Raw genomic sequence first — 15,927 nt, 5'->3', positions numbered from 1 at the left:
ATTATCAATAGTGTCAAGCCACACTGGTAAGGACATCAAAATTTATTAGTGCTTCATTGTTTTTCAATCCCATTGGGTTTTTTAATCTTATATTAGCAGTTACATAATGGATGGTGCAGCATTCCGGACCAAAAACTTGTTTATATGCTTCTTCTACTCAATTTTAGGTGTTGGAATTTATCTTATGAACTATCTTTTTATAATTTCCATCAGGTTTTCATATTGATAAAAAGGATCAAACAGATATTTTATTGAAATTTAAGTTTTACATCTCGCAATGAATGCTTAAAAGTTTGTTAACAAGTGCTTGGTTGTGTTTTTTCATAAGTATTCACTTTTTATATAATGTCTTGTGATTTGGAATACGTGAGTTTTTTGTGTCTGAAAAGTACACTGCATTGATTTATTAAAATTTATTATCATTATTTGGGAATTTGTTGTTTAGTGAAAATCAAAATAAATCTTAACATGGTAGCTATACTTTTTGTGTTAATTGTGATTATATCAAATATGAAATGAAGTTCGGTATTCAGAAATAATCTGTTTCTGAGATTTTGAATAAATATTACATTCTCCTTTGTCTTTTTCTCCTTTCTGAGTTCTTCAACAAAATTAGGAATCGTTGTATTAGAATAAAAATATTTGTTTGTTAAATTGTAGTTTATTTATTTCTTTATTTTATTTCTGTCTCTTGCAATAAACTCTCAGATGGTTTCAGTTTTCTTAACTAAAATTACGAATCACTGTATATGTATTAGAGTAATAATATTAATTTTGGTCAAGTTGTAGTTTATTCAATGTTTATTTATATTTTTTTGTCTTGTAATAAACTCTAAGAGGGTGTGTAATAAACTCTAAGAGGGTGTCTAGCAACTCGTGTTTTTAACAAACAAGAGGAACTTTGTTCCCCTAACTGTGATGAGTAAATAATTACATCAACAATAACCTAAGCTATTCTGATGCACATCTAAATTTTGAAACATTAGCTATGGTCAACAAGTCATGACCCCAATAAGTGGCACCACCAAAGCAACCCCATGCCAACCATTTTTCAGTTTCTGATTATTTTTTTTCTTATCCAACTTTTCATTTCCACTTCCAAGAGGGGCATGCGTTATCCTTTGGTTCTCACAGAAAACCCTTCATTTATTTATTTTAGTAGCTTTTCAGTTCTACACTGTATAGCTATAATATAGGTAGATTTGAATGATAAAGGTAGAGTTTAAGACAGATAATATATATCTCTTCCACAGAGATCACTCTCTTTGTGTGCTCTTTCATTTGTAATAAAATCCTATCTCTAAGCAATTTTAAGACCTATCAAATTTCACTGAAAGATATTGCTTCTGCATATAACACATCTAGATTCATATAATTTATCATATATCTAGACTCATATAATTTAGAGTGTCATCTGTCATACATCTAGATTCAAATAATTTAGAGTGTACTCAGGGAAAACAAGACGTTCAAATAGGCAATCAAAGGGGACAAGGAGTTCCCATGAACAGCTGCAGCAGAAGAGAGTTTTCATTTGTTGAAGAGGAAACTAACAGAACAGCCTGTGCTCACTTTACCTGATTTTGAAAAGGGATTCCATGTTGACTGTGATGCAAACAGGAAGCCATAGGTTCTGTACTCAGCCAAGATTGTAACCCCAAAGCAAATGAAAAGTATTTTGTCTATGATCAAGAATTCTATGCAATAGTAAAAGCTCTAAAAAGTGGCAGCATTATATATAGCCAAAGAATTTGTTTTGTTCACTAATCATCTACGTTACCCCAAGTTTCCGGGACGGGGGGACAGGGGGACGAGTTTCCGGGATGGCAAATTTTTTTGCCAAATTTGGGGACGGGGGGGGAGGACGGCAAAGGGGACAGCCATATAAAATATAGGGAAAATTTAAAATATATAGGAAAATTCTAAATGTTCATATGAAAACATGGATAAAGCATGCATCTATACATTATATTCATATGAAAACATGGATATAGCATGTGTATGATACTATGAAAACATTTTAGAATGCAAACATCGAACATACAACATTACCAATAGACTCAATACTCAATATGCACTCATAATTCAGAATTTCAATTCATTCACATTGTCAATATGCATATCATAATAGGTATTAAAGAAATAACATACAAAATGCCCAAAGGCCACACTGCTGCCATATTGTTTCATTGTCAATTGCAATATGGAAATCAAAATAGTACTAAGTAAATACTAAAAAGCAAAGTATAATATTTATTATTTAATATTTTATTATTTAATTTATTTTCTATTTATAAATTTTAAAATTTATAATATGAATTAATTTAAAATTATAAATATTTGATATGAATTAATAAATTTAATGTTGCCTTTTAATTTTTGATAGAGGGCCCATGTTAGAAAAATAATTAAATATAGATAGTCGTATTTTGATTTCATAACTATTCAAATTCAATAATAAAAAAATCGATAGTCGTTTTTTAAATTTTTTCAATATAGAGGGCCCATGTTAGAAAAAATTTTAAAAAATTGAAAATACGACTTTTTTTTTTTTAATATTTTTCCCTAGCCCTAGATGTGGGGGACGTCTAGCCGTCCCCGGGACGGCTGGGACGTCCCCCACATCTAGGGCTTGTCCCCGGGACTGGGACGGGGGTTTTCAGGTAGGGGACGCGTCCCCGGGTTTCATAGCTAATCATCACACATTGGAGTATATAAACAACCAAGGTAAATTGAATAAAAAGAACACTAAGGGAAAATTCCTTCAAATTTACACTTTTGTATTAAAACATAGGCATGGGAAATCTGACAAAGTGGCAGATGCCTTAGAGTAGATGAGCTCTTGTGATGAATAAGGTCCAAGTAGAAATCATTGGGTTTGACTAAATGAAAGAATTCTATGAAGAAGACTCAGATTTCAGAACAGCGTGGACAGCATGTGCAAGCCTAACGAGTGTTGATATAACTCCATGGCTAAAGTATATGATCCAAGATGGTCTGTTATTCAAGGGGAAGAGGTTGTGCATGCCCCAAGGTTCCATGAGGGAGAATCTTTTGAAATAGATGCACAGTGGTGATCTAGCTGGTCACTATGGATACAACAAGACTTTGGCACAGCTGAGTGACACATACTGTTGGCCATGGATGAGCAAAGATGTGAAGAAACTTGTGGAAAGATGCAGAGTGAAGAAATTTGTGGAAAGATGCAGAATATGCCAGCATACAAAGGGCAAAAGTCAGAACAATGGACTCTATCAGCCACTACAGCTTGCAAATAAACCATACTAAGCATGGATTTTGTCCTAAAGTTTACCACGAACTCAGTGACGTAATGAATCCACTTTTCGAGTTGTAGATAGATTCTCAAAGTTGCACACTTAATAGCATGTAAAAAGACTCATGACAACAAAACATCGATTGCCTATTAGCATTGTGTCAATTAGAGATACCAAGTTTGAGGGGCACTTCTGGAGAACACTATCAAAGAAATTGGGCACAAGACCATATTATGGTTCAGCCTATCACTCTCAAACAGATGAGCAAAACAAGGTTGTGAACTAGAGTCTTGGGCTGAGATGCATAGTTAGTGATAAATCTAAACAATGGAATATTAAAATAATATTATATTTATTCTAAAATGGTCATCTTAGTTGTCATCTTAAGTTTTATTTAGTGTCTTAGAGTTAGTCAGGTAGTCTCAATTTTTAGCGTTACTTGTAACTCCTGTTAACGATTGTTTCTTTTTAGAAACATCATCTTGTAATCTCTATTTAAGGAGTCTTCATCTCCTTTGTTAATACATCGATTATTTGAGCAATTAATTTTTCATGGTATCAAAGTAGGTCAATGGGATTTTTTAGGATTTGGCCAATTTTTTAATAAAAATTCGTGGCAACTCCAATTAAGGATTGTTTCTTTTTAGAAACATCATCTTGTAATCTCTATTTAAGGAGCCTTCGTCTCTTTTGTTAATACATCGATTATTTGAGCAATTAATTTTTCACGGTATCAAAGCAGGTCAATGGGATTTTTTAGGATTTAACAAATTTTTAATAAAAATTCGTGGACGCACTACCTGGAATAAAAAAAAAATTGAGTGATTTTTTTATGAAAAAAACATTAATGTTTTTTTTAAGATTCGAGGGTGTTTTAGAGTTTGAGGGTTTCTAGGCGTATTTTGTTTTTGCTAAAAAAATTTGTGGCTTTATAGCGCATTTTTTTGCCAAGGAAAATCGTGTTTTCTATAAACCATGATTTTTTGGCCTGCACAATGCGTTTTTTTTTTTGCATTTTTGTTCGCGCTCTAAGAAGGCGGTGATGGGCGCGACGGATTTTTTAGGCGCCGTTTTTCTTTACAGCACCCAACACAGTTCATCTGTGTTTCATTGCGTTTATTTTGCCCATGTTTGTCGCGATTTCGTTCTAACAGCGGCACGATTTTTTTAGTTCGCGCAAAAAAATTTCAGCAGATTTTTCTCTGATTTTTGGACCTGCGTTGGGATTTTTTCCGGCAATATTTTTCCCTGGTTTCTGCTCGCAACGGGTGTTGAACATCGGCTAGGGTTTCGTTTCCTACCTACGTGTGAAGGATATTCTTCAACGTGACGGAGTGTTGTGTTCTAAAGATTCGCAATGACATTTTGGGGGGGGGCGATTTTATATGCGACCTAGGGTTTCGTGGGTTCTTTAAAAATTTGTGACCAGTTTTTTTAATTGGGTTTTTATAAATTTTTTGTCCTAAAAAAAATTATTTGTGGGTTTTAATTATTTTTCCCTAAAATAAAAAGATTATTTTCGAGGGTTTTATAATTTTTTTCCACAAAATTATTCTGGGTTTTTCGCAACAAAAAATCATGGGAGGGCTATTATAATTTTTCCTCAAAAATCTTCTTGTATGGGTTTTTATAATTTTTCCTCAAAAATTATTTGTATGGGTTTTCACAATTTTTTTCCTATAAAATTGTTGGTGGGTTTTCATGATTTTTTTTCTATAAAATTGTTGGTGGGTTTTCACGATTTTTTCCTAAAAAATTGTTTGTAGGTTTTCAAGATTTATTCCTCAAAAATTGTGTATCATCTATAATTTGCAATGTTTACATAGGATTTTGTTATTCTGGCGTTTTACCCTTTTTTTCCACAAAAACAATGATTTGTAACCTTAGATTTATGGGTTTGTCAATTTTGTTGTCAAAAATCGTGAATTCTCTTTCGGAGGGTTCCTGCTTTAGGGTTTGATGGTTTTTTCCACAATAATTGTAGTTTGTTGCAGTTTGTTTTCGATAGCATCTGGCGTTATTTGGGCAAACATCTGCAACAATGGTATCTTGCAATCTGTTTTGGAGTTGCTTGCGCACACAATGCTCAGTGCTTATCTACAAAGTTTTTGTGGTTTTTGTCAAAAAACGCTCTTTAGAGGGTTTGCTGATTTTTCCTCAAAATTGTGGTTTCAGGCTTAGTAATTTGCGTGTGATAGTTCTATAATTCGTGTGTGGGATTACATCAGGTTGGACAATTCTACTTCTCTTGGTCATTAACATTTTGCAGATCCTGGGAGGGTTTCTGCAGCAGCAAAGTGTTCTGAAGAGAAGGGGCAGCTTTCTTTGCATTTGTGATCAAAAGACCTGCAATGTCTTCTGTAGGGTATTGAGTACGATGACCATTAGGGAGGGTATTAAAATATAATTATATTTATTCTATAATGGTCATCTTATTTGTCAACTTAGTTGTCATCTTAAATTTTATTTAGAGTCTTAGAGTTAGTCAGGTAGTCTCTATTTTTAGCGTTACTTGTAACTCCTGTTAACGATTGTTTCTTTTTAGAAACATTGTCTTGTAATCTCTATTTAAGGAGCCTTTGTCTCCTTTGTTAATACATCGGTTATTTGAGAAATTAATTTTTCATAAAATTTAGCCTTGGCACAAGCTGAATTCGCCTATAATGATTATATTAACAGAAATACAGGTATGAGTCCATTTCAAATTGTGTATGGCAGCAACCCTAGATGTAATGTCTCCACTTTGAAATAGAATTTAATAATGAATAATAATAATAATAAAATTAAAATATAAAAAAACTAAATTAAAATATAATTAAAAAAATCATAAATTGTGAATACAATGGTTCAAATTCCAATCCATAATTATTTTCATATACATTCATGTTGATGTATTAAATGTTTGTCATAATCCCTATTTTGTGTTATATCTCTTCATAATTTATTTATGAAGAAATATCTTGATTATATTTACTGATTCCATACACTAATTTAAGAATAATAAATAAATATTTATATGAGCCTCCCATGTTAATTAATAAAAAATATTAACCAAAAACAAAATGAATATTAATCAAATAAATTTCACAAGCAGCCATTAAGGGGGAGGACGTGACTTTCAATACAGCCACGTCCCTACCCAAAGGAAACCCTCTTACCATTTTTAATAGAAGCCCGATACTTCTTGGGAGGGGGGTTAGAAGGTAAGGAAGGAGGAAATAAAGGGAGATGTGAGCATTCCCAGGGTTTGGGAATACGTGCTGAAGAAGATATAGAAACTGCCAGCAAGGATAGAAAGAACAGAAAATCGGGGTCTGCTAGAAAGGAAAGAAAAAAGCAAGGAATCTTCAAGGCTGCCACCAGGGATAAGGAAATAGAGCCAGCAGCGATAGGTATGTATGAGACTGACTTCTGATTTAATATTAGAATATAACCAGTCAGCAATTTATATATATTAAAATCTTATTTGCATGTCATTAAATATAACTGCTGTAATCAAAAGGGTGTAATTTATATGATATTAAGTTGGGAAGCAAATTATATATAATTATTCAAACAGTATTGAAATGATTATACAGAACAGCACTGTTAAACATTTAAACATAATACATATAGATATACATTTGTTAATGAATCCAAAAGGAATAAGGCAATCAAATTCAGTTTGTAATAAATTGCTATAATACTGTGCAATGCTAATAATATAAGATGCAGCATCGACAATTAATGAATAATTCTGATTTAAAGTAATACTAACAGAAAGAACTGTTAACAAACTGATATAAGACACTAAGGCAATGTGATATGATGGAAATATAATAACTATGTCAAATACAATTGATTATCATAATTAGTTGAACTGGATAACAAATATGACTTCATTAGAATATCATAATTGGTTCATTGCATATGAGGGACCCTCTCTTAGGTACACCACTCCATAGTGGATGCCTAACCCCTGCCACATGGAGCCAAGAGGGATGAAGCATCTGCTCTTGGGCTTAAGAGAGGAGGTGGTTGTGATAAGGAGGAATGGCGATAGAACACCTCACTAGATACACCACTCCATGATGGATGCCTAACACTTGCCCTATGGAGCCAAGGGGAATATTGCATTCTGCCCTTGGGCCTAGGAGGGATGGAGTTGTGATGAGGGGGAACGGCGATAGAACACCTCGCTAGGTACACCACTCCATGATGGATGCCTAACACCTGCCATATGGAGCCAAGGGGGATATGGTATTCTGCCCTTGGGCCTAGGAGGGATGGTTTCTTGGACACCCCATCCAACTAATGGACTAAAGGAATCGATTAGTAACTGACTTTATATAATAATCTAATCTCATCTAGGAAATATAATAATCTAATTATATTCAACAATTATAATTCTAACAGTCATTAATGTAGCAGATTTGATATCATTTAATATAATTCATATTTCAGTTTTAAGTATTATTTCATATAAGTTCTCTAATTTTGTTGCATGAAAACAGTATGCAAAGGTACACCTATATAAACCTAATTAATTATTTATAGATTTGGCCAAATTTAGGTTAAATTAAAGCGTAACAAATTAGGGGACATTACACTAGAGGAGTTTGTGAGTTAAGGAGGACAGCTGAAATCACTATGTAATGTCCCCTTGTTGAAAAAGGATTTATTAATAAATAATAATAAATAAAATATGAAAGGATAAAAATAAAATTTAATATAATTATAATTTAGTTGTTTAATGAATGGTCAAAAGGCATGACATGAAAAGTTGTGACTCCCTCAAACATTAGATATAAAAGGGAGAGAAGAGAACTTCTTTTGGGGAGAAAAGGGATGAAGGAAGAAAGAAGGGAGCAAAGGAATTTAAGAAGCATTTATGGGAAGAAGATAAGGAAGTGACTCTTTCAAAAGGGGCAGCAATGATGAAGAATTGTGACTCTTTCAAAGGATGGTAATTGTGAAAGGTTGTGACCATTATGAAGAGGTGTGACTCTCCCTCACATTGGAGGATATAAAGGGGAGAAGTATTCATTTGAGAAGAAATGTTCCAGGGAATAGAACAAAACATCTAAGCATTAGAAACAGATTTAGGAGCAGACCTAAATCAGAATTATAAGAAAATCTAGAATGATATGAACATTTATCAAAGAGATCAAAACACAAATACAAATCTGCAAACAATAATCAAGCAGGCATTGAAGGAAAAGAAGAGGAAACATTGAATCAATAACCAGAGAATCAGACCTGATGGAATAGAAAGGGTTCTCATACACATATATACATCTGAGTATAGGCAGCAGATCAGATTGATATAAACAGCAGACCTGTGCATTTACAAGGTGCTTGGATAAAAATATAGGAATCTCCCAATTGGGAACACTACAAGCGGTATTAGACCATGTTCCTGCCAGCCTGAGGGAAAATAGTTGATGCAATTAAGTCAACGAGCTTTAAGGGCTATAGGAAGGGAAAGGAAGGAAGTTACAATAGCCCAACCCAGCAAAAGAAAGGAACAAATGGAACAAGAGTTTAGAACCTTTATGGAACAAACTGCTCAAGCCCTACAAAACATAACAGCAACCATAAGTGACCTTAGGGCAAACCCATGAAATGAGAGGGAAAACACCCCTAGTCAATCAGAAAGTCATGATAGGACCACCCGGGAGTCAACCCAAGGACAAACGGACCAACTTTCCTATTTAGGGAGGAACCATCAAGAGGAAGTGAAGAAACAAATACCCACAATACCTGGGAACTCGGTGCAGAATATGCAAGACTAGAACCTGAAATAAAAAGGAGTATCCCTTTTTCTGAGTTTTGTGAAGCTAATGCAAGGAGAAACCATAGGAAAAGAAGAACACAAAATAATCTAGAAATGCAACACAGAGTGGGGAAAATGACCATCCCCAACTTTGATGGATCTGGAAAGCTCACAGCTCATTCATGGATTCAAAAACTAGAAAAATACCTCACCCTTTGTTCTATGACAGAAAAGGATGCCATTACATTTGCCATACCACACCTAGATGGAATGGCACATGAATGGTGGCATCATGGCCTAGTCACTCAAGACCATAAAAATATAAAAACCTATGAAGCTTTCAAGAAAAGACTTATTGAAAGATTTGACCAAGCTCACTCTCAAAAGCATTTCAAGGAACTAACCCAAATAAGCCAAAAAGGAACTCTTGAGGACTACATCATAGAATTGCAAAGATTAGCTGTTATGGTCCCCAGAATATCCGAGGAAAGACTTATTTACCTATTCATAGAAGGATTGACAGATACAACCCAAGGGCAGTAAGTGCCTTGAATCCTCCTACACTCCAAGAAGCAATCCTTAAAGCCACTCGGCTTGATGCTGCCCAAACAAGGGACAAGGAATACTTTAAACACACAATATCAAAAGACAACTTTCTATGATAAGGAAGGGCATAAGAGAACCTTTATCTCTAGAGATGACCGTGATGACTTAAGAAGCAAGAACTTAAGCTTCCAATGCAAAGGAAAATGGAGGCATGGGCATATTTGTGACCAAGACAAGGGTAGAGAGAAAAAGGTGTGCTACAAATGCAAAGATGAATGGAGACATGGACACATTTGTAATCTAAAAGACCTCAAAAAGAAAAACTTGTGTTTCAAATGTAAAGAAAAATGGGAACCAATGCATATATGTGGGAAAAGAAGCCAAGACCATACTATAGAAGCAATATCCAATAAAGAAAGAGGAAAAAGGGGAGTAGAAAACCTAAACAAGAAAATAAGGCACGATAAAGGAGATCTTAAAGTCATCCAATCAAAGGAAGAAGGGAGAACAAATGGAGCTTTGTGGGGGAACAAATTTAGTGGTTATGACACCTTTGTGTCCTCGAGATCTAGAAATAAATTGGACATTCCTGCCTCTTACAGGCCAAGTGATGAATTGATTACCCCAAGAGACGGAATTGGTCATAGTTGGACATTCCTGCCTCTTGAAGGCCAAGTGATAAATTGATTACCCCAAGGGATGGAATTGGTCATAGTTGGACATTCCTGCCTCTTGTGGACCAAGTGATGAATTGATTACCCCAAGGGATGGAATTGGTCATAGTTGGACATTCCTACCTCTTGTTAGCCAAGTGATGAATTGATATCCCCAAGGCATGGAACTGGTCATAGTTGGATGTTCCTGCCGCTTGTGTGATGTGAGGCAAAAGGCCATGATTTGGATGTGACATGCTCTCGACCTTAGTTAGGTTGAGCAGTTTACTGGCGCCCTTTCGAGTTTCCTACTGAACTAAGCAATGATTGGTTATAGGATAATTAGCTAGTCATAATGTCTATCATAATTTGCTTATTCACTAGATGCTCATTATTTCTTATGTTCACGTGTATACTTTGTGTCTTCATGTGTATGCTTTGTGTTTTTATGTGTATACTTTGTGTTTGGTATGTCTACTCCATGAGTATCTATGATTGCTATAAGCATATTCCTATCATTATGAGATTCTATTTTGAGAATAACAAAAGCGAACCAAAAGGGATAGGAATTCATTTAGGAAAGAACATTGAATTTAGGGTAATAGATATGTGGCATGCTTCTAATCCTCATCTTAATATATGCTAAGATCACCCATGCTTTAACGCAAAGAGATATCTATGGTATGGTGCAAGCGTTGGGTCAACCAAGTCGAAGAAGAAATACCAATCTCCAGGGGTTGATTTATTCAGTTCTTAGAAACCTACATTGCTTGAGGACAAGCACTTTTGGGAAGGGTGGACTGTAATATCCCCTTGTTGAAATAGGATTTATGGTGCAAGCGTTGGGTCAACCAAATCAAAGAAGAAATACCAATCTCCAAGGGTTGATTTATACAGTTCTTAGAAACCTAAATTGCTTGAGGACAAGCAATTTGGGAAGGGTGGACTGTAATTATCCCCTTGTTGAAATAGGATTTATTGATAAATAAAAATAATAAATAAAATATAAAATGATAAAAATAAAATTTAATATAATTAAAATTTAGTTGTTTAATGAATGGTCAAAAAGCATGAAATGAAAAGTTGTGACTCCCTCAAACATTAGATATAAAAGGGAGAAAAGAGAACTTCATTTGGGGAGAAAAGGGATGAAGGAAGAAAGAAGGGAGCAAAGGAATTAAGGAAGCATTTATGGGAAGAAGATAAGGAAGTGAGTCTTTCAACGGGGCAGCAATGATTAAGGGTTGTGACTCTTTCGAAGGGTGGTAATTGTGAAAGGTTGTGACCATTATGAAGAGGTGTGACTCTCCCTCATATTGGAGGATATAAAGGGGAGAAGTTTTCATTTGAGAAGGAAGAATCCAGGGAATAGAACAAAACATCTGAAGCATTAAAAACAAATTTAGGAGCAAACCTAAATCAGAATTATAAGAAAATCTGGAAGAATGATATGAACATTTATCAAAGTGATCAGAACACAAATACAAATACAAATCTGCAAACAATAATCAAGCAGGCATTGAAAGAAAAGAAGAGGAAACGTTGAATCAATAACCAGAGAATCAGATCTGATGGAATAGAAAGGATTCTCATACACATATATACATCTGAGTATAGGCAGCAGATCAGATTGATATAAACAGCAGACCTGTGCATATACAAGGTGCTTGGATAAAATAATACGAATATCCCAATAGGGGGACATTACACACTAGGAGTGCTGAAGCTGAGAAGTGTGCCCAAGCCATGCATGACATACACATGGAGATAAATAGAAGGTTGGACGAAAGTAGGCACAAATATAAACAGTATGCTGATCAAGGGGACATTACACACTAGGAGTGCTGAAAGTGAGAATTGTGCCCAAGCCATGCATGATGTACACATGGAGATAAATAGAAGGTTGGAAGAAAGTAGGCACAAATATAAACAGTATGCTGATCAGAAGCACAGGGAAAAAGTCTTTAAAGTCAGAGACTTGACATTTATGCAAGAAGAGGTTCCCAAAAGGTGTGTACAACAAACTTAAAATGAATAAGATTGGACCTTGTAAGATGAATAAGGTGTGTACAATGATACCTCTTGCCTTTTAGGTAATGAAGGTCATGTTCTCATGGTTCCAAAATACATATTGGTCACCGAAAATAATAATTGAGGAATAAAGTATTAAAAAGGTATCCCATCCAATGACACATTAGAACATCTACTTCTATAATTCCTTTGCAGGAAATCAATTCAAGGAATGGCAGCTGTTATGGTATCAAAATATAATTTACTTCAGTTGGTTGTAGTGTTTGTGTAGGTAATTGCAGTTTTTATAGGCTTTATCATTTTTTTCTTGCTCAACTATTTAATATTTTTTGTTGAGACATGGACCAGCTAGGACTCGAACCTAGGACCTTCCATACACTGCTGGAGTGCTCTACCACTGAGCCACTGGCGCCTCTTGGACCAGTCCATCGTCGGTCCGGGTGTGGCTTATTTCCAACACCAACACCCCCCCTAAGCCACACCTCTCGTGTGCTTGGGGCTCCTAGCCTGGACCTGGCTCTGATACCATGTTGAGACATGGACCAGCTAGGACTCGAACCTAGGACCTTCCATACGCTGCTGGAGTGCTCTACCACTAAGCCACTGGCCCCTCTTGGACCAGTCCATCGTCGGTCCGGGTGTGGCTTATTTCGAACACCAACATTTTTGTCATTTAATTGTATGTTTCTGTTACCCTGTGGAGTTATATTCTAGTCTGTTGTATTATTCCTAGTTGTATGCTAGTTTAGTTAGCAGCCACCTCATAATGTTCACATTGGATTCGACTGAAGCTTTATTTCACAGTTTCTTCTGTGATGCAATTATGGATTAGTTGAGATAAGAACCTCTCTTGTGGCTACAAAGTATTTTTTATTGTTAAATCTCGAGTGTGGTTACAGACTGCCTATGATGCGATATGGGTTTGCTTCAACCACAATCTTAAAACCGTAAACATTTACCACACTCAGAAGTACACCATAATGGTAACGCCGCAACCTTGCCAAATGCCTGGTGGAGGACCAGGCTGCCTTATTGCAATGGGGAGATGCTGGCCAAAAATGCAATAAACTGTATGGGTAACACGACAACCTTGCCAAAAGCCTGGTGGAGGACCAGGCTGCCTTATTGCAGTAGGGAGATGTTGGCTAATAAATGTGATAAACTAAGGATAATAAGATTCCAGGGACATCTTACATTTGAGGAAGAATCATGCTTTATAATTCAATTTCACTAAAATTCAACTTTAACAATGTTCTAAAACGATAACACGCAAACAAGCAGGAGTATAATTCACAACGTATTTTTAATGAAGTGAAATTAACTTTAACGAAAAATACAGGTTAAGAAAAACAAAGACGCCGTTAAGTCTACATGTTATCCTGATTCGCCGTAATTAGACCCAGAAAAACCTGCAAGTCCATTTTCGTTTGTTTCTCTACACCAGAAGGCATCCAAATATAAAATCCAAACCTTTTTTTTCCAATTTATGTTGATTGAATGTTTGAAACAACTTACAGCTCTTTGTCCCAGATTTAGAATAGAAGGAAAGAAGAAAAGAAAAAGAAAAAAAGCAATGGTAATCTCAATGTTAATAATTCACAAGGCTAGCGAAATTCTCTGATATTCATGCTTATAGCGCGCATCGATATGAACGGTAGGCTTGTCAGAATTTGACTAAGATAAAGGATTTGCATTAGTTTGTTTAAAACTTTAAAGAGAGAAAAACAGGAAGAGAAAAAAATATATTATTAACTTACTTGCTGTTCGACGGACGATTTTTACTGCGCGAGCCATCACCCTTCTGTTTGCCCATGGCCGCTGATTTGATCTTTTCTTATTATTTTGGCTGGATCAGAGATGGTTTTATTTTGGTCACTACAGTGGTTAGGCTTTTATGCTCCAACAGTTTCTCTGCTGCTACCCTCTGTGATGCAATACGAATTGAATTTTTCTTTCAACCCTCTCCCCTGATTTAACCCGGGTTACATTTTCCATTACGGGGTTACACAAATTCTGGCATATTATTAAAAGGTTTTTTGTTTTGGGATATGCAATGACCTTTATTTTCAACTATTAAAAGGGTTTGTTTTAGAAATATAATTACTTTCACTTTCAATTATTAAATTAATCACATTTTTTAAATTTATTTTTAGATTTTTTAAAGGATAAAAGTGTATATATTTTTTTCTATTTATTTTTATCATGTTATTTTAATGCTTAATTTAATGTATTTTAATGTATAAATTGATCAAATTTAATTAATTTTATGTCTCTTATCAATTTAATTGGAATAAATGATTTTTTATTTTTATTTTTTTATTCATTTTTTTTTTTTAATTTATCTTTTTATTTTATTTTTATTTTTTGATAAAAGTGGATGGTCCACTAAAATTATATTAAAATTTTATATATATATTTTTTTTACATGGTGTTTGGTTCAATGAGCACTGAGGGGAAAGAACCAGTAAGAAAACCCTTCAGTATTGCTTGAAAACATCAGCCTATCTACCCATTACAATAGCCCATAGGCAGCCCAAAATACCCTGATTACATTAGATAGAAAGGAAGCTTTAAAAAACTTGTATGAACTAGTGGTCCAGTGGAGAGGATATCATCCCAAAAATGCAATCAAGATTAGTGCCAGCACCAAAACAACAATCTACTTATGTACCACATGAGTCCAAAGTCCTGCAAAGAACAAAAAACACAGCCAAAAGGGAACCAAGGAAAAGTAAACCTGACAATATGAAAATGGTTAGCATACATAGTCCTATCCATATAAGAAGTAGAGGAAGATGGAGACAACCTTCATGAAATAGGGTGAAACCAATCCATACAATAATCCAAAGCATCAGCCATGCCAGTAACAACATAATAAGGAGCCATCTACCCCACCAAACAAACTGCACTTTCCAATTCCTCAGAAAAAACCACCACCCACCAACTCTACCCAAGAAATTCCACATACTACCAAGCATTTCATACCAAAGAAAAGAAACAGACGAATTTGTGACATACCTAAGCACCTATCCAGAATATATAACAAAGAAGGGGATAGTCACTATATGATTAACAGGTCATCATAAGAGAAAATGCCCAGCCCGAGATCACATACAAATTATGGAAACTTCGCATAACTCACAGCAAACCCAATCAGTAAAGCAAATGACTAACCAGCACAACACCCACGAAGCATAATGATTCATCCGATGGAACAATGCACCAAAACGTGAAAACAAAAACTCATGACAAGATCACCCACCTCTATCTGCAGGGAGAAATGATTGGCAAAACAAGCAGAGCATCCAAGCTTAAATACCCAAACTCGTCCACGAAACATAATGAGTAGCATAGAATTCAATACCAAATCAGTCCAAGAAAAATCGGGGTAATCAACTGCCACGGTGGTAAGCCCAAACACTGCCAAGCAAAAACCAATAATTACCAAATCTGTCGGTCGTACATAGAGCATCCCTTCCCTGTCCAATTGGGAACAAAATGACACAAAACCCAAATGATCACGGCCACCCTAAATGCCAACCAATATACCACATGTTGATAGATAAGGTAAGACCAAAAGGCAATCACCAAATACCAATAGAAGAATGAGAATATCCCTCAACAGGGGTATCCGAAACTAAAAATATGATCATAGAGCAAACATGAG

The 15,927-nt window shown here is 35.1% G+C and overlaps 1 protein-coding gene across 2 annotated transcripts in view; it reads right to left on the bottom strand.

Annotated features, from left to right (window-relative positions):
• Positions 1–14,249, bottom strand: part of LOC131078497 (E3 ubiquitin-protein ligase listerin) — a 101,168-nt gene extending 86,919 nt beyond the window's left edge. For both annotated transcript variants that reach the window (XM_058016219.2, XM_058016220.2), the window contains exon 1: positions 14,018–14,249. In XM_058016219.2, the coding sequence (XP_057872202.2) occupies positions 14,018–14,073 (56 nt within the window). In that variant the 5' untranslated portion in view covers positions 14,074–14,249. The remainder of the gene's footprint in view (positions 1–14,017) is intronic.
• Positions 14,250–15,927: the final 1,678 nt, after the last annotated feature.

This window comes from Cryptomeria japonica, chromosome 7 (assembly GCF_030272615.1).
Source record: "Cryptomeria japonica chromosome 7, Sugi_1.0, whole genome shotgun sequence".
Taxonomy (NCBI): domain Eukaryota; kingdom Viridiplantae; phylum Streptophyta; class Pinopsida; order Cupressales; family Cupressaceae; genus Cryptomeria; species Cryptomeria japonica.
This window is presented reverse-complemented; position numbering and strand designations above follow the sequence as displayed.